The sequence below is a fragment of the Felis catus genome, chromosome C2 (assembly GCF_018350175.1).
Source record: "Felis catus isolate Fca126 chromosome C2, F.catus_Fca126_mat1.0, whole genome shotgun sequence".
Lineage (NCBI taxonomy): Eukaryota > Metazoa > Chordata > Mammalia > Carnivora > Felidae > Felis > Felis catus.
This window is the reverse complement of record NC_058376.1, coordinates 87459831-87483063: the sequence shown is the minus strand read 5'-3', so window position 1 is coordinate 87483063 and position 23233 is coordinate 87459831. Positions and strand designations below refer to the sequence as shown.

Genomic DNA, 23233 nt, shown 5'->3' with positions numbered 1-23233 from the left:
TAAAGTCAGCATGGTTCACAGAGTTCAGCAAGAGGAAAGAGCAATAATCCAATTGTGCATCTCAGAAACGAAAATGGGAGACTGTATTGCTTTGGGGAGAAAACAACTATTCTTATATCTAGTTAATTATGTTATGAAGAGGGCACTAAAACTTGCTCCCTTGCATGTTCGTCATCTGACCTTCTGCCATAGAGTAATTCACTTTAATTGTCTTTTCACAAAAGCATTAGTGCATTTCTAGGAGAGAAGTTCTTCTGCCCCCACGTCTTTCCCCTTCTGGTCTGCTCCTTTCTTCTCCGACCCCACCTCCCCCCAAACCCCTCTATCTCACTTTCCCTTGTTCTCACTCAGCTTCCCATGAGTATAGTTACAGGATGAATGTGATGGCCGCTGTGGTCTTTACTGTTTCCATTTTCTCAGCTCCCAACTCCATTGGAGCCACTAACAAACCAGCCTTTTTTCCAGATAGAGTGTGTGAGCTTGGCTGTGAGGTGTGCCCCTTCCAAGAGCAAACTGGCAAGCTTTTAATATTCCATTCCTCACACACCCTCCGGCATGGCTCTTCTCTCAATTTCGGTGCCCAGTTCCAACCACCCCACTGGCCCAAACCCAGGAGCAGACAGAAGGACCACAGCTTCATTTAAGGCTCTCAGCCCCTCAGCTTTGCATTTCTCTGGGGGAGGAAAAGAAGTCCTGAAGATAGCCCTTCTCCTCCCTTAAGGAGAAGTGAGTGGCTCAGTCAGTTAAGTGCCTGACTCTTTCTTCATTTTGGCTCCAGTCATGACCTCATGGTTCATAGGATCAAGTCCTATGACTTGAGTTGGGCTCAACACTGACACTGCAGAGCCTGCATGGGATTCTCCCTCTCCCTCTCTCTCTCTGCGCCTCCCCTGCTCACATGTGCACACACTCGTTTGCTCTCAAAATAAATAAATGAACATTTTTTAAAAGGTGGGTGGTTAAAAACAGTGGCTGAAATATAGAGAAAGTATAATGGAATAGTGCCAAGAGCAGTATTAGGAAGTATGCCAAGGCTTGTAGAGACTGTTACTATCCCCACTTTATGGACAAGGAGATGAGGCAGACAGAGATTACATGGCTTGCCCACAGTCATATAGCTAGTTAAGTGGTGGAACTGAGATTTGAATTCAGTTCAGTTCATTTGTGACTCCAAGGCCCAAGCATGCTTCACCAGGGGGACCAAATGCTGGTCCTTCTTCATCCCTTCATTCAAGAGATATTTATTCAGCACCAGACATGCACTGGGCCATGTCCTAGTGCTAGGGAGCCACAGGGGAGTTAAAAAAAAGGTCCCTGGCCTTTAAAATTTTGCAATGCAAATGCAGGAGGAAGCCAATAAGAAAGGATGCAGCCCCCTGAAGTCAGTGCTGCTGGGGCGAGAAGGCCCCAAGGTCCCTCAGGAGCCATGGCAAGTGGGCACACTTAGAGGAGGACGACCAAATCTAACCTCATACTCCTTATAGCCGCTCTTGGAGCCACTATGCAGCAAGAGAGAGTCTGGTGGTGGCTTACCTCCCCTGGCGCCTCCGGCCACCCTGGAGTGTAATCTGAACGGGGATGCTGAACGGCTGCATGAGACCAGGGGCCTGGCCAAAATGGACTCCTTTCACCTGAGTCATAGCCTCTGAGGGCACAAGAAGGGCGAAGCTTAGGCATCAACGGAAGTGGGGTCCCAGAGGGAGCCGCCAGTCCCAGCGCAGGCAGCCATCAGGAGCAGCGGTGCACAGCGCCCGCTTTCCAGGAGACGTGGGAAGTCGAGGCAGCCTGGGGCAGGGGCGGGTGAGGGGGTGGGGGGGAGGTCTGCATTTTCTCAAAAAGCAGAGTATCAATCCTAGACGCTCAAGAAGACCGTTAATGACCTTCTGCATCCAGACCTTCTCCCCATGGTCACCCAGCGCCTGCCTCCGCCTAGTCACCTGGGTTCCGCTTTGTCACCTGGGTTCCGCTCCAGCAGCCAGCTGCATTGCCATAGAGACCTAACCGCTTGTGGAAAGTTGAGGCCCCAGGGACCCTATGTAATTGGTGAGGGACATACTCAGTTCAAGGTTTATAAAAAGAGGAAATGTTTTGCCCTGACTACGTTTCCTTTTTCACAAATTGTTAGAGTGCAAGCGTAGAGAGTGGATTTTTCCGGTTAATTGCATGTTCCAATTAAGAGAATTCATTTTTATACCATATGTGATTTCCCAAATTTTCAAGGGCCATAAAATAACTCACCATTAAAACTGTATCAAGGGGCGCCTGGATGGCTTAGCGGGTTAAGCATCTGGCTCGATCTCAACCCAGGTCTTCATCTCTCAGGGTCCTGAGTTCAAGCCCCCTCCCCGCACCCTTGGGGGCCACGCTGGGTGTGGGACCTAGTTACAAAAAATAAAAATAAAATTTATCAAGGTTTGAAAAAACCATATCGAATATCATGTTATCTTTCTTTGATAACCCAGAACACATTTGGAGATGTTTCAATACTTTCAAATCATGAACATCAATTAGCATTATATTGTAGCTTACTAAAAGGTGGATAATAAAATGTCAGATAGACCCCTTTTGCCATATGTTTTTAATAAGGGTAATATCATCTTACCATTTTCCAAAACATTACCATGGGCAAGAATGTAAGCATAATCTCTTCTGTAAATATCCGTGTATATGTAGCCAGATTAACTGTTACTTGCAGCTATTTAATATTGCTTAAAATATATATTGATATACTTCTGAGAGTATGATATTGTATTGATAGTATTGATATACTTCTTAGAGTTATAGCCTAAGTCTTTTATAAACCATATGTTTCTAATGAACTGATATAATTTGGAATAAAACCTAATAGCAACTAAAACTTTTTCCCTTCTGCCCCCTCCTTGCAACTTAGCCTTATAAATATATAACCTTTCTTTTTCAGATGTAGATGTGCTAACAAATTCCCCTGCAATTTGGTATGTAACTCTCTTTGAAGAGGTAAATAATTTGCTACTATTTTTACATATTTGATTCAATCTCAAAAATATACTAATGTTTGAGCCTGTGAGATCCCTACATGGCTCCCGGGACTTGAATCCACCTTTCCTAGGGCCTTCTGGTCGTCCCCTTTTTCTGATTCTTACTCCATTATGTGAAAACCCTCACTCATGATCTTTAAAAATTCATCTTAAGAGGGTATAGAGAAAGTGAGTTATTTCCAATTACTTTTAGTCTCCACTCAAGAGTTCTGAGAGACCCAGACATTTGTTTGAGGTCCTAGACAAGTCAGGGCCTGAATATGTCTGAGGCATAGCTGTCACAATTGACCATCTGAGATTGATCTCAGACCTAGTGCTTTGTTTTCTCTTCCCTTTTAATGGGAAGAGAATGACAGGTGAAAAGGAGTAACATAACCTGTTGCCCTTTGATTTACCTCCTACTGTCGCTTCACTTGGTGACTCACCTCTGCCCACCACTACCAGCCCACCCCCCTCTGGCCCCTACAGCAAGTCCCCTGCACATACATACTTCACTCAAGACTCACAGTCCCAAAAATCCAGAATTGTCAGTATAAATTGCAATGCCAGTGTGTCTATTCAGGGACATGGCAAATAAGGCAGAAGGAGTGTGGTGTAAGAGACACCAGGTACATGTGCCCTCACTATATATCAGGGCGTCTGGTCCCTTCTCTTGGTCCTCTAGACCATCCCTGAGCTCCTGGTTTATGCCTTCCTCTCAGAGTTGCCCGAGATCACTTCCTGCTCCACCAAATATCAGCTATGAGTCAACTGTCAAACCCACCATGTGGGTCCCCTTCCTCTCTGGGCCAGAAGCTTTGGGTACTGGGTTCAAATCCCAGCTTTGTAACTCCAAATAACCCTTTAAACTTTCACTGCCTTGGTTTTCCTCAGTAAAAAGGGAGTAAATAAAACACAGTGTGAATTGTATGAGTATGGTGAGGCTTAATTAGTGCCCATAACTGTTGTGAGATGTGTAGATGAAAGGGGATGTTATTGTAAAATGCTGGCATCATGGACTCCTCGCTCCAGAGCCCATAGTCATTTTCCTTTGCATTTAACAAATGCTTTACTCAAGGGGAAAAAAAGAACTACTTTTCCCTTTTATCATGCTGGAGAACCTACTTCCTCATTCTTTTTCACATTCTCTCAATTACACATTACCTATCACAGCTAAGAATTCTGTAGCTGAAATTCTCCATGTTCGTGAACACGATGGCTCTCTTTTCAAATTTAGACATGCACGAGTCATTTACAGCAACCTAAGTAGTATACAATAGCCTACATTCTTGTGTGTCTGTGTGTTTGTAGGTAGGAGAATAAATAAATCCCCAACTGAAACATCATCCCATTATGAGTAGTTTCTGCTGATGCAAGCAACAATTTAAAGTATCAAAAGTAAAGTCATATCTGATCTTACATTCTCTTCACAGGAAAAAAACAACAAAAACAACAAGGGAGTATGATCTGTGCCACGCACTTAGGGAGTCTTAACGGGATCTTCCACTGCCTTTATCTTAATGACTGCCTCCAGCCATCTTCCCTAATCAAATTGACACTGATCCTATGACCTAAACTCATGTCAGAGAAACCAACATCACCCCTCTGCAGATGTTCTTCCTGCTGTAATGAGAAATAATACTAATAACTAACTTTTATTGAGCACTTGCTATGAGCCTGGCACAGTTCTAAGGCTTTACATGTATTAATTCATTCCTTGGGCTTTTGCAAGAGTAGAGAGCCACACTGAGTTATTCAAATTCACAGGAGCCAGAGAACTGAGCGTCTCCTGGCATAAAGACAACTCATTGGATAATTGAAGCAGAAAGTAATAGAAGCAATAGCTGAAATTGTTACATAGTTCAACAGCCCTGGATTTATGGTCCTATTTCAAATCCACTGCAACCAAGTCTTCAGGTGGCACTGGGTCTGGGCATGCTTTACAATATTGTAAATCAAGGTATTGATCGCTACATGAGTGGCACTTGATTTTAAGTGTGACCTGCTATGAAATACAGGTTCCTAGGTCCCATCTCTAGAGGTTCTGATAAAATAGCTTGGTTATAAGACCCAGGAACCTGCATTTTAAAAGCTCCTCATGTGATTCTAATACAAGTGGTCCTATGTTCATTCTTTGGAAACCCCCAGGTCACATTACGGGTTAAATAGGTCTTGGAAGCCTGACCTTGGAAAACTAAACTCTGTCTCTAGTCCCAGATCACACGACCTCCCTGGATCTGAGCTTATTTCTCAGTACAGTGAGGGGTTTAGAGCAGATGATTTAATGTACTTTCCACTTTTAAGATCCACTGAAATATATGAAACCATAAATTTGTTTCCAAGAAAATGTTATCTCCTCTCCTGGATTCACAATAAGGTAAGAACTCCTCACCTCAGCTGCTGAGTGGCAGTGCTCACCTAGAAAGGAAAGAACCCAACCCCCCACCCCACCCCATATCTCCTGGAAGTAGTGATCACAGGCTTCTGATCAACCCCGCACTAGGGATTGTGCTCAGTGCTTTGGGAACATTATTCCCTCAGTCACATAACCCAAAGAGGTAGATACTTCACTAATTTGGAAAAATGAGGCCACAGAGGCCTAGAGATGCTGAATAACTTGCCCCAAATCATAAAACCACAGTAATCAAGGGCAGGTCCAGGCCTCTAAAACAGATCAGATTCAAAGCCCGTGCTTTTATTGACAATAATATCCTGCCTCCTCTGTCAGTAGCTAGGGATATGTATGTGTCTTGTTGTTTTTTTTGTTTTGTTTTCTTTTTGTTTTTTGAGAGAGAGAGAGAGAGAGAGAGAGAAAGAGAGAGCAGGGGAGGGGCAGAGGAAGAGGGAGAGAGAGAACCCTAAGCAGGCTCCATACCTAGCATGGAACTACTACACAGGGCTTGATCTCATGACTCTGAGATCACGACCTGAGCCGAAATCAAGAATTGGTCACTTTCCCGACTGAGACACCCAGGCACCCCAGGATATGTGTCTTATTATTCAGATTCTCACAGGAATGTTGGTGGCCAGGTTTTCACAGAGACCAGATGGTCATACGTTTTGATGGGTATTGAGTGTGTCCTAATTACTTTTAGATAAATTCTTGTTCCTGACTTGACCAATTTCTTGGCAAGTGATGTCTCTTCATTAATTTTAATACATCTTTACAAACTATCGAATAACTCTATTCACTAGAACTCAATCAGAATTATCAATTAACTAGAAGTTGTCTGGGTTGTTTTGTTTTGTTTCGTTGTTTTTTGCTGTTTCTCTTTCTGAGGAAAAAAAGACAAATGATAGGAAAATGGATGAGTATCAGAAACTTAATTATTTTTTAATAAAATTCCAGGAGAGTTCCTGGGTTAGTAATGACTCAGGTTAACTCTTCTGTTCCAGGTAAGACACATTTGTGGGCAGTGGGTTCCTGGTCTCATGGCAGACACCTTTATGTCAGCTCCTCCTGAACTCAAAATGTTAGCTCTGTAAGGGCCCAAATCTGTGTCTGTTTTATTCATTACCGTATCTCCAGCTCCTAGGACCATGCCTAGCACGTGTGCTCCATCAATCATTCTGGAGCGATTGAATGAGATGGACACTACCTCGAAAATTATTCTCTATAGGATATTAAGGGCAACTACTTCTAACCAATTGGGGTAGGTGGGCTTGAAAGATGAAAACATTTGGCTATCCCTGTCTAGGTCTCCCATTTATATCTACAGGTTCTCCACAGTGTGAATTAAAGTTCTAAATGTTGGTTGTGGGGATCCTCAAGGTTTGTAATCATTTTATTCAACAAGCATTTAGTGAGCTTCTCCCAGTACATTCATATTCTGCCGCTATGGTTCTCAAAGGGGATGGTGCCACCCCCTGGTGGGCATTTTGGAAATCTGTGGAGTATTTCTTGGTTGTCCTTATGATTGGAGGAGACAGCCAGATGGGGCAGATGTTCTGCAAGTTACAAGAAAGTCCCACACAACAAAGAATTGCCCTGAGTGCCATGGAACTTTCCATGTGTCAGTGGGGATTCATGTAGATGAAAAGCGTGTTTATAATGATCTGAGCTAAAACCTAACTTCATTTTACATATAAACACAAAATATCTGTGTTTGTTTTGTACTTTTTTCAATATCCACTGAATTTTCCAAAAATGCATCTATGATGTAAATTCAGAGACATGTGTACCCACTTTGTCCAGAAATTCATCAAAAGTTCTTCACATTTGAGGAAATCACACCACCATCAGCAAAGCTGTTTGAATTGGCATTTAAGTTACTAATATAATAAAATACCCAAATTGACCTACATTGTCAGCTGCCACATGCACAGTGATTATCCATGTAGGTGTCACTATCTGTGTATTTCATTGTACTACTGATATAGCCATGCTCAAGTATTTACATGGAGAATTACATATTTAATGGTAACTTAATTTTAATTTCCCCATATAATAAAGTTTGCACATTATGTTATTTTTTAAATGTATATGGGTAGGTTATATCATCAATGAATCTCATTTCAGAATAGTAAAGTATTTGCTATGAAGGAGGCATTGGGTCTGAAGGGATTGAACACTACTACTGTTATCCTTGTTGTTAAGAAAGTGGGCAATTATTTTGCAGGAATTTTTTTTAAGCTTGACTCAACATATTCTTTTCCACGCTTTTCCATACAGAGTGCCATCATCTTTCTTGGGCCACAGGGAACATGTCTATTCAAGTGGATTTGTATCCCATCTCAATCGGCTCATTTAGGGAAATAAGTCTGTTTCAATGTGCTATACAAAGAGAAACCCACACAATTCCTACCTGAAATTGGAATTTCAGGCTGAAAACATCCAGCCTTCTCTGAGTTTCTAAGTTCACATACCATGCATAAGAAGAGCAAAGCTATGCTTTGCTTCCCCACCCCCTCCTCATCCTTATCACCCCACACTGTCCTCAGTATGTTGACCTCCCTGATCTTCTAGGACCTGCCACACAGTAGGCTCAAAATAAAAGGCTTGAATGAATAAATGGCCTCTTGAAGATATTTGTGACAGAAGATTGAAAAAGAAGAAGCAGGAAAAACAATAACATACCTAGAAATAAACTTAACTAAAGAGGTGAAAGATCTGTACTTTGAAAACTATAGAACACTTATGACAGAAATTGAAGAGGATGCAAAGAAATGGAAAAAAAAAAACATTCTATGCTCATGGATTGGAAGACCAAATATTGTTAAAATTTCTGTGCTACCCAGGGGCACCTGGGTGGCTCCGTTTGTTGAGCATTTGACTTCGGCTCAGGTCATGATCTCATGGTTTGTGAGTTCAAACCCCGCATTGGGCTCTGTGCTGACAGCTCAGAGCCTGGAGCCTGCTTCAGGTTCTGTGTCTCCATCTCTCTCTGCCCCTCCTCTCCTCACACTCTGTCTCTCTCTCTCACTCTCTCAAAAATAAGTAAACATTTTTTTAAATGTCTATACTACCCAAAGCAGTGTACACATTTAATAAAATCCCTATCAAAATACCACTAGCATTCTTCTCAGAGGTAGATCAACAATCCTAAAATTTGTATGGAACCACAAAAGACCCTGAATAGCCAAAGCAATCCTGAAAAAGAAAAACAAAACTAGAGGCATCACGATTCCAGATTTCAAACTATGTTACAAAGCTATAGTCATCAAGACAGTATGGTACTGGCACAAAAACAGACACATAGATCAATGAAAAAGAATAAAAAACCCAGAAATGGGTGCACAACTATATGGTCAACTCATCTTCAGTAAAGCAGGAAAGAATATCCAATGGAAAAAAGACAGTCTCTTCAATAAATGGTGTTGGGAAAACTGGATGGCAACATGCAGAAGAATGAAATTGGACCACTTTCTTACAGAATACACAAAAATAAATTCAAAAGGATGGCAGACGTAAATGTGAGACAGGAAACCATCCAAATCCTAGAGGGGAACACAGGCAGAAACCTCTTTGACTTCAGCCAGAGCAACTTCTTAGTAAATACTTCACCGAAGGCAAGGAAAACAAAAGCAAACATGAACTGTTGGGACCTTATCAAGATAAAAATCTTCTGCAAAGTGAAGAAAACAATCAACAAAACTAAAAGACAATCTTTGGAATGGGAGAAGATATTTGCAAAAGACATATCGGCAAATGGGTTAGTATCCAAAATCTATAACGAATTTATCAAACTCAGGTCACCTGAGTGGCTCGATCAGTTAAGTGTCCAACTTCGACTCAGGCCACGACCTTGCAGCTGGTGGGTTCAAGGCCCGCATCAGGCTCTGTGCTGACAGCTCAGAGCCTGGAGCCTGCTTTGGATTCTGTCTCCTTCCCTCTCTTTCCCTCCCCCACTCTCTCTCTCTCTCTCTCTCCCTCTCTCAAAAATAAATAAACATTAAAAAAAAATGTTTTAACTTATCAAACTCAACACCCAAAAAACAAATAACCCAGTTAAGAAATGGGCAGAAGACATGAATAGACAATTTTCCAAAGAAGACATCAAGATGGCTAATAGACACTTGAAAAGATGCTCAATATCATTCATCATCAGGGAAATACAAATCAAAACCATGATGAGATACCACCTCACACCTGTCATAATGAAAGGGCGGACCTATGCCGGCCGACTCCATCTTGTTCTGTGTCCTCCACCTTGACCACGCCTCCTCCCCTTGAGTAACCTCACGCTCACCTGTTCAAACTTCCCGATCAAAACACGCCTGGCAACCTGCGTAACAGGACTCCGACCCTTCCCCAGCCAATCAACTGAGGCCACAGCCATTACCTCACCAACTGCCCCTAGACCCCAATAAAACCTTTGTGCTTTTGAAACTCGCTCTCTTTCCCTGGCATCTCACCGCTGTGTCGGTGCAGGTAGGGGATTGAGCTCGAGCTAGCTCAAATAAAGGCTCTTTGCTTTTGCATCGGACTCGGCTCCCCGGTGGTCTTTGGGGATCATGAATTCTGGGCATAACAATAACAACTAAAATTAACAACACAAGAAACAACAGGTGTTGGCAGGACGTGGAGAAAGGGGAACCCTCTTGCACTGCTGGTGGGAATGAAAACTGGTGCAGCCACTCTGGAAAACAGTATAGAGTTTCCTCAAACAATTAAAAATAGAACTACCCTACAATCCAGCAATTACACTATTAGGTATTTATCCAAAGAGTGGAAAAATACAGATTCGAAGGGATACATGCATCCCAATGTTTATAGTAGCATTATCAACAATGGCCAAACTACAGACAGAGCCCAAACATCCATCGACTAATGAATGGATAAAAAAAACTGTGGTATATACATACAATGGAATATTACTCAGCCATCAAAAAGAATGAAATCTTGCCATTTGCAACAACGTGGATGGAGCTAGAGTGTATTATGCTAAGTGAAATAAGTTAATAAGAGAAAGACAAATACCATAAGAGTTCACTCATATGTGGAATTTAAGAAACAAAACAGATGAACATATGGGAAGGGGTGGGGGAGAGAAGAAAGGGAAATAAACCACAAGAGATTCTTCACGATAGAGAACAAACTGAGGGTTGATGGAGGGAGGAGGGTAGGGGATGGGCTAGATGGGTGATGGGTACTAAGAAGGACACTTGTGATGAGCACTGGCTGTTGTATATAAGTGATGAATCACTGAATTCTGCTCCTGAAACCAATATTGCACTCTATGTTAACTAACTAGAATTTAAATTTAAAAAAAGAAAGAAAGAAAAGAAAAAGAAGCAGGGAGGTGACACAGCAGGGAGGTTGCCTATATTTTTATCAGATATGTAGACTGGCACCAATTTATTTTAACCAAAACACATGGCTTTTGTGTGTCCAATATTGTGAGTATTTGAAACATTTGATGAAATTCCCACTTTGCCTCTTCCTTTGCAGAGAAGAAGAGTAAGATTTTTTAACTCATCTCCTTCAGCTTCCCTCCTCCCTCTTGAAATGTCTGTTGCCACCTCACCTCTTTATCCGCCCACCCTCTTCTTCCTTTTCCTCCCAGAGGAAAAGAGTTCTCCTCCTTTTCTGTCCTCTGAAGGATCTTGATTTGTCTCCACTTTTATAACTTCCATCTTCCACTCTCCCTACAAAGATGTCCAGGTCTACCCTTTCCTCTCTTCTTCTCTCTTAAACCAGGCAGTAAGGGTGTGTATGTGTGTGTGTGTGTGTGTGTGTGTGTGTGTGTGTGTGTGTGTAAAACCTTCATTCATTATTTCCTTTGATTTTCCCAACCACCCTTTAAGGCAGCTAATATTATTCCTATGTTACAGTGAGGAATGGGGAGCGGGGAGGACTAAGAAACGCCCCCAAGTCCCATGGCTCATCAGCTAGTGAGTAGAGACATCAGGGTTCCAACAGTCCACACTGTTGCTGTCCACCAGAAAACTTTAGTCTTTGGCCTCTGCTCTCCCTTTTTCTGTCTCTTTTATCCCTCATGGTCTGAGCTCCTTTCCCCATTCCTAGGGAGTTGCTTTCTTTAAGCATTTAAGATTAATGATCAAATCTATCTAGCACATCTTACTTGTAATAGGAAATTTTAATCACTTGTTTCACATTATTTTGTTTTTATCTTTTAATGTTTATTTATTTATTTATTTATTTACTTATTTATTTAGAGTGTGTGTGTAAGCAGGGGAGAGGGGCAGAGAGAGAGAGAGAGAGAGAGAATCTCAAGCAGGCTCTGTGCTGACAGCACAGATGTGGGGCTCAATCTCATGAACTGTGAGATCATGGCTTACGCTGAAATCAAGAGTCAGACTCTCAACTGACTGAGCCACCCAGGCACCCCACATTTTTTTTAATTCACTAATTAATTCCACCAGTGATTCTTTATCCTGGCTACATCTAGATCACCCATAAGGATTTTTTTACTTTACACATTTATTCTATAATAGGTAATATACAACCGTGGCTCACCACTCTACAGTGAGGAGTCTTCCTCCTGTCCCTGTAGTCCAGCCACCCAGGACCCCTCTCCAGAGGCAACCAACGTTACTAGTTTCCTGTGTACCCAGAGGTTTTATAAACTACAGACTGCTCTAGGAAACTCAGATTTAATAGGTCAGTATTTCAAAAAGTGAAGGTAATTGCATTTTATTGACAAGGTTGAGGATCCCTAAACTTTTTCTAAAATCTCTGACCACTTCTAAGCCACCAAGATCACAAAGTAAATGTTTTCTACCATTTGGAAAATTAAACCTAACCATATCTCTCCCCATTTGAGAACCCCTCAATGGTTCCCTATGCCAAAATTGCCATACAATTGAATGGGTGTTCTGTGAAAAAACTATACCATGGTCAGATCCACTTGGGAAATGCCTTAATACTGTGTCCAGCATTAGGAAATGCAAAAAGCGTATTTGCATATTGTCCCAGTTAGCTTTGTTTAGACATAATAATGCTTACGAAGCCCTTAGCCCAATGTCTGCTTCATGGCAGGACTAAAACAATGTCAGTTCTTGTTCTTATTAACCACTCTATCCTACATCCTATAACACAGTCTCCTTTCTGGGACTTTTCTCATTTGTATAGACTTAACAAATCATTTGTAGCTATTTGTTTAATTCCTACTTTCCTCATTGGCCTGGCAAGCTCCATGAGCATGGGACAGTATATATTGTTCTCCCCTGTATTCCCCTGACTATCACAGGATAACACACAGTGCTCAGGAAAATCAGGTACCAACTGGACAGTATTAATACTGCCATTTAAGTCAGCGTTCCCCCAAATTTGGCTAATCATAAACCCTTTTACAGTGCAAAAGCAGTTATCACACAAAACAAGTATTCTTTAAAATCTATTTTGGAGGAGCTCTGTCAGTTGACCATCTGACTTCTGACCATCTGACCATCTGACCATCTGACTTCAGCTCAGGTCATGATCTTGCAGTTCGTGAGTTCAAGCCCCCGTGGGCTGCCTGCTGTAAGTGCAAAAGCCTGTCCCCCCCCCCCCCCCCCGCCTCCCGTGCTCTTCCCCCACTTGCACTCTCTCAAAAATAAATAAAATATTTAAAAAATATTTTAAACATTTAAAAACATTTAAAAAATAAATAAAATAAAATAAAATAAAATAAAATAAAATAAAATAAAATATATTTTGGAAAACAGTCTGAAGGTTAAATTCAAGAGCCTTACATGGGCCAGAGCCTGCTCTGCTTTGGTCTCATGCCACTCCCTCTCCATGCTTTCCTGTCTTTTGTTCTTGCCGTTCCCTCCCTGCCCCCATCCTTTGTCTGACCAATTTGTGTTCATCCCCAAGACTTCACCTTATCATGGCCCTCACAGATCAGACTAAAATCATCTACCCTTTTGTCTCGTGTGGTCCTTTTGACTGTCAGCTCCCCAAAGACAAGGACTTGATCTTACTCATCCTTGTCCTCAGGCCCAAGCATAAGGCCTGCCGTGTAATCCACAACTTGCAAGTGGTTAGTGAATAAACAACTGATTTTCTTTCACAGTTAAACTTTCATCTCCAGGATGGTGTTACATAAAATTACCAACTGAATTATGGCTTTGGATCTCAAATCTGTGATAACACATTGGACCAAAGGATGCAGTGAATCAAACGTGAATAGAATGAGCCTGAGCTCACCCTTAGGTTGTATGTCATTAAATCTGCATGTGGGTGCAATGAGGTAGGGATCCTCCCCAGCACAGACACTATTATGATTGATGAGGTTGGTCTCACAAAAGCCAGTGACTGTAACTCAGGTTAGATGAAAATAGAGTCATTCAAAAGCTTAGAACGTCAGAACCATGACTCTGGAGTTATCCCAAGTGGGTCAGGACACAACTCCGGATTTCTATCCCAGGCTTGTGAATAGGAGCATGTGAATAGGATATGAATAAGAGGTTGGCTCAGATAAACGTAACTTGACACGATAATAATGACGTGAGCTCTTTTGCAATGGAATGGCCCACGTTTCAAAGACTTTTTTCTCTAGTGACATGATTCTTGGATAAATGGTTGTTAAATCAGTTAATTTAATTATTGCGTCACTAATCTGGACTTATCTCTTGCATACCAGATTCACACACCCAGTTTCCTCATGCATTCTCCAACTTGTATATTCCCACACAAATAATTGTAGGATTGAATTGCAACTCTGTGTTAGACACCAGGGATCCAAAGACAAACCCTGCAGATTTCCAGCTGGCAAAAAGCTCACAGTCCAACTGGGAAGAAAGACAGGCTAGCAAACAAGTACACAATGCTATGTGATGGTGTATAATTAAATATTGGGAAGAGCTGCTACCAGAGCAAGGAAGAGGAATGAGTAGTACCACTCTCGAGGTCAGGGCAAGGAAAGGTGTTTAAGAGGACAATTCTGAACTGAATCTAGGAGTCTGCTTGACAGACCAGGTGGGGAGTTTTGACACAGGGAGTTGGACGGCTCCAAGTGGACAGCCCTCCAGTTCAGCCATCACAAGGTCCATCTCATCTCCTTCCCTGGCGTAGACCAGACATGATGTGGTCTCAGTGATCAAGAGTCATTCAATACCATTCTAGAAATAGGTTATTGAGCACCTACTGTGTAGCAGGCACTGTTCTAAGCCTTCCAATATAACAGTGAGCACAAGAGGGGAGGTGCCTACCTTGTAGGAGCTTTCATCCTAGCGAGGAAACAGATAAGAAACAAAGACCCAAATGGAAGAATTCCAAATACATTAATGTGATGAGGAAAGAGAAATGGGATGATGATGTGGAAAGAGATCAGGAAGAGGTCAGGCTACATTGGATGGGAACATGGCATTTAAGCTGGGACCTGAATGGCAAGGAAAAGCCAAGCAGGCCAGGAAGCAGAGCACTGCAGGCAGGGACACAGCCAGTGCAAAGGCTCAGAGGTTGGGAGAAAGTTTGGTCAGCAACAGGAACAAGAATAAACCTGATGATTATGGAAGGGACACCCAACTGGGGGAAGCAGGATCTGAGAGCCTTGGAAGAGGCAAGCCTATTGACCCCTGGCCATGCAAATAGTCAAGCAGAGTGACACTCTGGGGCATCCCAGCTGTGGCCAATATTCAGGAGTCAAGATGATAGCACATCACTGAGGGATATTTGTCCATGTGAGGTATGGCCCTAATCAACATGCCAGAAAATCAGACAGAAGTAGGACACCAGGGCCCAGCCATTAGACCCATTCTCAAGGCAGCACTAGAATACTAAAACTAAGGAGGAGAGACTGAGGCAGCTTACTGTGTTCTGAAACTGGCCGCTCAAGCACCAGGACTCACTCCCAGGGTCATCAAGCTCCTAGAGTCCAAGTTGGCAGCAAAGAAACCTGAGTCCCGGAGGCACTCTGAGAGAAGATGTAAAGGCTAGGCCGCTAGACCACCATAAAAGCTAGATCCAGCTAGACCTTTGAATCCCAGGGCTAGAGGAAGGAGCTCCACCAGATAGGGACAGGCATAGGAGTAAGGGGGATGGTTATTGCCTAGGGCTCATCAGTAGTGGCTCAAGAACTGACTTGAGAAGAGGGATGTACCTGAGAGGCTGGGGATCATCTCCACCTGTGAGCAATATCTTAATTAATGGCAGCAGCATCCACCCCATCAGTCACCCAAGCTGGAAGGCTGAGTCATCTCCTCTCCTTCATCACCACCTCCACCTCCACCCACCATCAGTGAGTCATTCCAGTCTGCTGCTAACTCCTCTGAACTATCTCTTGAATCTATGCCCTGCTCATTCATACTGGACCTGCTTTTGTTGAGTGTTCTTTTTCTCTCACAGGGCAGAGTGGAAAAGGCAGGAACTATAGAATCTGACAGCCTGGGTTTGAGTGCTAGCTCCTCTGGTTACAGTTGTGTGTGGGGTTAGTTGCTTAACCTCTCCATACCTTCATTTCCTCACCTGTGGAATGAGAACAGATACAAACTTCATGGGGTTGTTATAGGGATTGGTGGATGAACTTTGTAAAATCAAAAAAGCTCTATTAGTATAGGTATTTATAACCCGGATAAGCTTATGTTTCCTTAGATCTCAATATAGTGTTGCGTAGAAGGGAAAACAAATCCAACCTCAAAATTGTAAACGATAAATGCGAGCTTCTGGGGCACCCGGCTGGCTCAGTCAGTAGAGCATGCAACTCTTGATCTCATGGTTGCAAGTTCAAGCCCCATGTTGGGCATAGAGCTTACTTTTAAAAAATGCAAGCTTTCATTGAAGTCTCTTAATATTTGTTGCCTTAGCTAGCCAACTTCTATTCTCCCTTCTGTCGGTGCACCAATTTTCTTTTGGTACTGCTCCTCCTTCACTCTCAATTCTTGTCTTATTTCTCTGTCTCCAGAAGTGACATAGGAGACTCAGTCCTGGCCAATCAGAACATCACACTCTTTAGTCAAGTGTGTGATTTGGGGCGGGCATGTGACTTAATTATTAGTACCTGCCATTTCCTCCACAGGGATGAGTAGTTGGCCCAGACTGTCCAGTTCACATGTACCATCCCTCCAACCACAGGGACTCATTCAAAGATGAATACAAGGCCCCACCTGAGCAAATGAGAATTTTCTTTGAGAATGTCAGGGCAATGGAAGAGAAACCTTCTATATTCACTCAGGGTTGCTAAGCTAGAGAATATGGGCCTTGGGCTATTGTCACCCCTCTAAGGCGTCTGTAAAACAGACAAGGAAAAGCAAAAAGATACAGGAAAGTTGCTTGGATGATGATGTTTGAACCCCCAGATCCAGCTGTGCCTGAAGCTATCCGCTCCTGGCTATATTTCCCTGGTAAATGAGTCAATAAATTTACTTTTTGCTGAAGCTAGAGTTGAGTTTATGTCAATTTCTAAGCCATTTAGAAGTAACTATCCCTATTTTCTTCTTTGCTTTACAGAAACCTGACCCATTCAGAAACTTTTGAAGATAATGAAGAGAGCATGTGAAATTACCCACTTTATTTTTTTTTTTTTAAGTGGGCTCCACACCCAGCATGGAGCCCAACGCAGGGCTTGTACTCACGACCCTGAGACCAAGACCTGAGCTGAGATCAAAGGTGCTTAAGCCACCCACACTGAGCCACCCAGATGCCCCCCCAAGCTTACCCACCTTAAATGCCTAATGATTTACAAAGGAGCAAATCAGCTAGAAAAACAAATTTGTTCTCTGTGCCAATTATTAATCATAAATTGAAGCCCAGAACTACCTACCAATATTGGCAGAGTTAAATTATCAGATGCCCATTATTTTGGCAACAGGGAAACAGGCCTCCATTTAAGGACATATTATACCAGTATTATTTCCAGAGCACACAACTAGGTGCCTGGCTTTGCAGCCACAGAGGCAAAAACAATCAGCAACTTCATAGATTACCCCATCTGATTCACCCAAGCTGAGAAATCTAGGTCACATTTCTCTGCCAAATTAAAAACAAAGGTGGGGGGTGGGGGTGCTGCGAAGGAAACCCCGCAAGTCATAACCCTGACTGGATCCCAAGCACCAAATGCAAAGATCTACTTACCCTCTTCAAAGCTGTGTTTTACAGCATGGCCTGTCGATCCTTCCTAAGCCTTTGTTAATAAACCAAATGAATTTCCATTCACTCCTCAGGAAGAGAACTATAAAAGTTTAATTTCACAAACCAGATAGGTGCCCAGCCATGCTTCCATTTTGGGTGAGGTAATTCAGATGTGTGGGGTGAGAGGTCAGGTGTAAGACAGCAACATAAGCTGCCTGAGAAAATTTGAAGGCAAACTACATTCTCGTGTCCTAACACTTGGTACTGTGTCTCTTTCTATTTCCTTCCTGAAGTGTTTTCTCTCCTCAAGACGCTGATTTGTGGAGCCTCTTGCCTTGACGTGGATTCTGTGATTACAGACAACATTTTTTTAACTTTTATTTATTTTTGAGAGAGAAAGAGAGCGTGAGAAAGGGAGACACAGAATCGGAAGCAGGCTCCAGGCTCTGAGCTGTCAGCACAGAGCCCAATGCGGGGCTCGAATTCACACGCTGTGAGATCATGACCTGAGCCTAAGTCAGATGCTCAACTGACTGAGCCACCCAGGTGCTCCTACAGAAACCATTGTGAAAATACAGTAATGGAAGTTCTGCTTTTGCATCTTCACCTGAGTCATCTCTTCTCTACAGGCATCCCGGGACACCTAGGCAGAGATAAGGAGGGGTAGAGTTTTTACCACAGAAATATCAAGCAGAAAGACTCAGTACTCAGTCTCTGACATCCAATTATATGATTTGGGATCAACAGGAGCACCATAGATTTTGGAAGCCAGGCTTTGCAGGACAAAAGGATTTGCTAAATGCCTTTATGTTCCTTTTCAACAAAGAGGAAGCAGGTCTGGTGAATTCAGAAGTTTAATTTCTTCAAAACCATAGGAGGAGGTGGCTTCTTTTCCCATAGAACACAAAGCTGGTGGTGTAAGGTGAAAATCCCTGAAGGCCGTCTCAAGCCTGTGCCAAGGGGGGCACTGGGTAACTTCTTCCCCACCTGAACTGGAGACACTCAGGGGTGAGGGCACAACCGGAGGGCTTTCCCATCCTGGTGCCATTAGCGTTCAGGGCTAACTTTCTCTTCATTGAAATATGAATTCAGGAAATCAGAAGAATCCAAAACAGACCATCCACCCACAATCTCACTCCTCAGCTCCAAACTCCAAATTTGGAAAACGGACGGAATTCATTCCCACTTTGTTTACATCCTGTGTGTCTGTTTTGGGCTGATTTTGCTGCAGCTGTGACCCAAACTCCGTGCTATTATATTCTGAAACTATAAACTTGGTTCCTTTTCCAGGGCCACATCTGTGACATTGAAAATGAGGCCAGAAGTTCGCTGAGTTGTTTCTCAGCATCCAAAGTGGGTCAAGCAGAGACACAACTATCTCCCCAGGTCCACTCACTCCAGCAGGCAAGACCCCAGTGGCATTAAGCAGCCTGAATACTCCCCAGCTCCCTCCATGTGGGAGCTCACCTCTCTAAGAGTTTTGCTGGATGCACAAAAACATCAATAACACCAATCCTTTGGGGTAGGGAGCAGGGGGGCTCATCATAACAGGATTAGGAAAATGGCCAAATCAACTTAAAATAAATGATAGGGCCAGTGTCATTCATTCAAAAAATATTTGTTGAGTAAGTATGTGCCATGTACCAGATGTCAGGATAAAAGATGTACAAGGCAGGGCACCTGAGTGGCTCAGTCAGATAAGCATCTGACTTTTGGTCTTGGCTCAGGTCACGATCTCATGATTTCATGGAGTCGAGCCCCCGCATCGGGCTCTGCGCTGGCAGCACAGAGCCTGCTCGGGGTTCTCTGTCTCCTCTCTCTCTGACCCTCCCCCACTCATGCTGTCTCTGTCTCTCTCAAAATAAATAAAAATTTTAAAAACTTAAAAATTAAAAAAAAGATGCACAAGGTGAATCTACTACACCCACTCCAACCCATCCCCAGCTGAGCTGCTGCAGGACTGCTAAGGCTGTGCACTGCACACCTCAGGAAGGCACCATTCACACCAGCTACCATGTGAAAGGTGCCCCTGGCAGTTTACAACCCTACCAGAGGCATTCCTATTCCTGCGGAGGACAAAGCCACAAAAAAAATAATTGTGGGTGACAAGTATAGAAATAAAGGTATGTGCAAAGGGTCATGGGAACCTGGTCAAGTAATGAAATGGCTCTATCCATCCTGTTTGACATCCACAGCAGCCCAGGGTTTGGATGCCTCTGCACATTCCTGCATGGTTCATTCCTGTGCATCCAGGAAAGCAATTCATACCGGATCAAAGGAAGATTTCTTAGCTTCCAGATCCACTCCCAACTGCTCCTGGGCAGTAGTGAGGTGTGGGGCTGACCTTTGATGCTCCATGGGGCCCACGGAGCAGATGACTCAAGAATCCTAAATGCTGATGACTCCTTTAGCCTTTTCTTCCCAGGATTCTGCTACTGATTGGCTGGTGTTAAAGCGTAAAACCAGGTCTCCCTGGGTGGCTCAGTCGGTTAAGTGTCTGACTTCGGCTCAGGTCATGATCTCACGGTTTGTGGGTTCGAGCCCCACGTGGGGCTCTGTGCTGGCAGCTCAGAGCCTGGAGCTGCTTTGGATTCTGTATCTCCCTCTCTCTCTGTTCCTCCCCCACTCACTCTCTGTCTTTCTCTCAAAAATAAATAAACATTAAAAAAATAAAGAAAGAATAAAAACAACAGGTGGTTAAAAAAAATTTTTTTTGAGAGAGAGAGGGTGCGAGTGAGCGAGGGGCAAAGAGAGAGGGAGGAAGAGAGAGAGCATCCCACAAGGGGCAGAGAGAGAAAAAGAGAGAGAAGCAGGGCTCACCCAAAGCGGGGCTCATGTTTTTGTTTTTGTGTTTGTGTTTGTTTTACCTGAAGCAGGGCTCGAGCTCACCCAATGCAGGACTCTAACTCACGAACTGTGAGATCATGACCTGAGCCGAAGTCAGAGGCTTAACAACTGAGCCACCAGGCGCCCAAACATTTTTAAATTTAATCCCTTGGGTGGTTTTCCCCATTTTCTAGAGGGGAAACCTTAGTGCCAAGTTCATCAGATCCTTTGAGCATCTCTACTGCTGGGGGGTGGCAGGGAGCAGCTGAGGACATCAAATGACGTCAGTCGCCTTAGTTGACTCAAGGGACACAGAGAAGAATCCCACTTCAACCACCCACAGGGACAACATAACTGAAACAATCACCCTCTGAGACAAGATAATGTTTAGAGTTACAAGTCACAAGTTAGGATATTGTCTTTCCTGATTTATATTATAATTCTTTGCTTTACGCATCAAAGTGAACCGATTACACAGATACCAAAGAAATAAAGTAACCCTAACAGAAATCAGGCAAGAGATGAAAAGCGGCTCCAAAAAAGACTAGTTTTATGTGTCTGTTAAGTAATAACTGAATAATAATCTTAAGTAAGTAAATATTACAAGATCAATAAATAATAACAACCATTTCTCGAGCCCTCACCATGAGTGGAAGCCCTTGCCATCACAGGAGGAAATTTAGACCCAGAGAGGGCATGTCACTTTCCAAGAATACACAGTAGTGAGTATCATGATTAACATCCAAATCTAGGTTTTTCTCACCCCAGGGCTTATTTTTCTCATCACTATGAATAATCAATAATGATAAAATTAAAACTTGTGATGAATAAATAGATTCAATAAAACTAGAGTATGCCATAAATCTATTATCTTTAACATTTCAGATTGCCCCATTTCCTAAAGAAAGTGTTGTGTGGACTCCTTGCCTTTTTTATTTTTCAACATTCTGCCTGGGGAACTCGGTTGGTGATTAGACTCATGGGGAGGCCGTGAGGTGCCTATACAAAGTAGGATGACGCTGGCACCTGCTGCAGGGTTTTCTCTCATCTGCTTCCTCGGGAACCTCCATGCTCCACAGTGATACCCAGGACAGGAAGGCACGTGTCTTCTTTCCCAAACAGTCTCAATTATGTCTTCCAACATTCCTACATCCCGAGGACAGGACGCTTCAAAAGTCTGGACTACAACTAACTACAAAGACAGGGCAAAAGGAAGAGGGTAAAGGGAGAGAGATATGACCATATGCGGCTAGAAAGTGAGCACCTGGATCACATCAAGGATCCAACCTGAGGATAGCGGACTCCTGTTAACCAAGCCACCCATTTTCCGTGACCACCTAAACTCTTCTCACCTTGGCTCTTCATAAGGGCTGGAGCTTGTGCTAAAACCCTCATGTCCTGACTTCCTCTTTTGGTCCTCATGGGTATTAAAAATTACAATCAGAGAGATGAGACGATTGGAGAATATTTATTTCTACATGGTCACATGCACTTTGGTACCTTACATATACTATTTCATATAACCCTTACAACAATTCTATGAGGTAAATGTATTTATTCCTCAAATAAGGAAACTGAGGCCCATAGAGTTTAAGTAGCTGCCCCAAATCACACAGCTAGCACGGGGAGCTTACAACTCACAATGTCATGTTAAATTCTTTGAAATTCATGCTCCAAGCCACTCAGAGCTGAACTTTTACAATAGCTACCTAGAACAATAGGCTGCATATCTGGGAGATGTGATTGAAATCATCTAACCCATCACTATCCAATTAGATATAATGTGAGCCATGTATGTAGTTCAGATTTTTCTAGAAGCCACATTTTATTTAATGTTTATTTATTTTGAGAGAGAAAGTACATGTGAGAGAGTAGGGCAGGGACAGAGAGAAGAGGATCCCAAGCGGGCTCTGCACTCCTGAAGCCAGGCTCAATCCCATGACCCTGGGATCATGACCTGAGCAAAAATCAAGAGTCAGATGCTTAACTGACTGAGCTGCACAGGCAACCCAAATTGTAGCCACATTTTAAAAAGTAAAAAAGAGGCAGGTGAAATTAATCTTAATAACATATTTTGTTTAACCCCATAGATCCAAAATATTATCATTTCAGTACGTAACCAATACAAACAGAAATACTATTAATGAGATATTTTACCATCTTTTGCATACTTTGAAATGCCGTGTGTATTTTACATTTGTAACACATCTCAGTAAGGATGCCAAATTTTGAGCAGTTAAAATAAAATGTAGTCCTACCAATGTTATAAGGTTGTATTTAAGGGGCGCCTGAGTGGCTCAGTCAGTTAAGCATCCGACTTCGGCTCAGGTCCTGATCTTGCGGTTTATGAGTTCGAGCCCCACATCAGGCTCTGTGCTGATGGCTCAGAGCCTGGAGCCTGCTTCGGATTCTGTGTCTCCTTCTCTCTCTGCCCCTCCCCCAACTTGTGTTCTGTCTCCCTCTGTCTCTCAAAAATAAATAAATGTAAAAAGAAATTGTTTTAAGGTTGTATTTAAAAGAAAAAATTATTACACTGCTTCCATTTTTAATTTAAATTCAAATTCAATAAAATTAAATTAGAAAATTCAGTTGTTCTCAATCCCATCAACCACATTTCAAGTGTTCAATACCCACACATGACTGGTGGCTACTCTATTGGACAGTGTAGATCTAGCCCAAACCCTCTAGACTTACTTACAAAGAAACCAAAGCCCAAAGAGGTTGTGTCTCGCTCAGCATTGTTGCCAGTTGGTAGCTGAGCCAGAACTAACCCAAGCTTCCTAACACTGACCTTTCTACCACACCACCGGTAGTTAGGCACTATTGAACTTATGGGCTACTATGGTTGATTTGCTGGCATTTTGGGGATCATCCCTCAAACTAACCACATTCCTATCCCAGCCCTCTCCCTCCTTGGTAAGTTCATCAAGGTGATTCCTGCTTCCTCACCATGATT

General features: G+C 42.9%; 1 protein-coding gene across 2 annotated transcripts in view; it reads right to left on the bottom strand.

The window, feature by feature from the left end:
* Positions 1-23233, bottom strand: part of KCNMB3 (potassium calcium-activated channel subfamily M regulatory beta subunit 3) — a 98966-nt gene that overhangs the window by 34796 nt on the left and 40937 nt on the right. The window contains exon 1 of one of the 2 annotated variants that reach the window (XM_011286052.4): positions 1534-1794. The exons of the other annotated variant lie outside the window; for it this stretch is intronic. Within the exon in view, the coding sequence (XP_011284354.2) occupies positions 1534-1640 (107 nt within the window). The 5' untranslated portion in view covers positions 1641-1794. Of the gene's footprint in view, positions 1-1533; positions 1795-23233 lie in introns of those variants that run through there. 2 annotated transcript variants of the gene reach the window in all.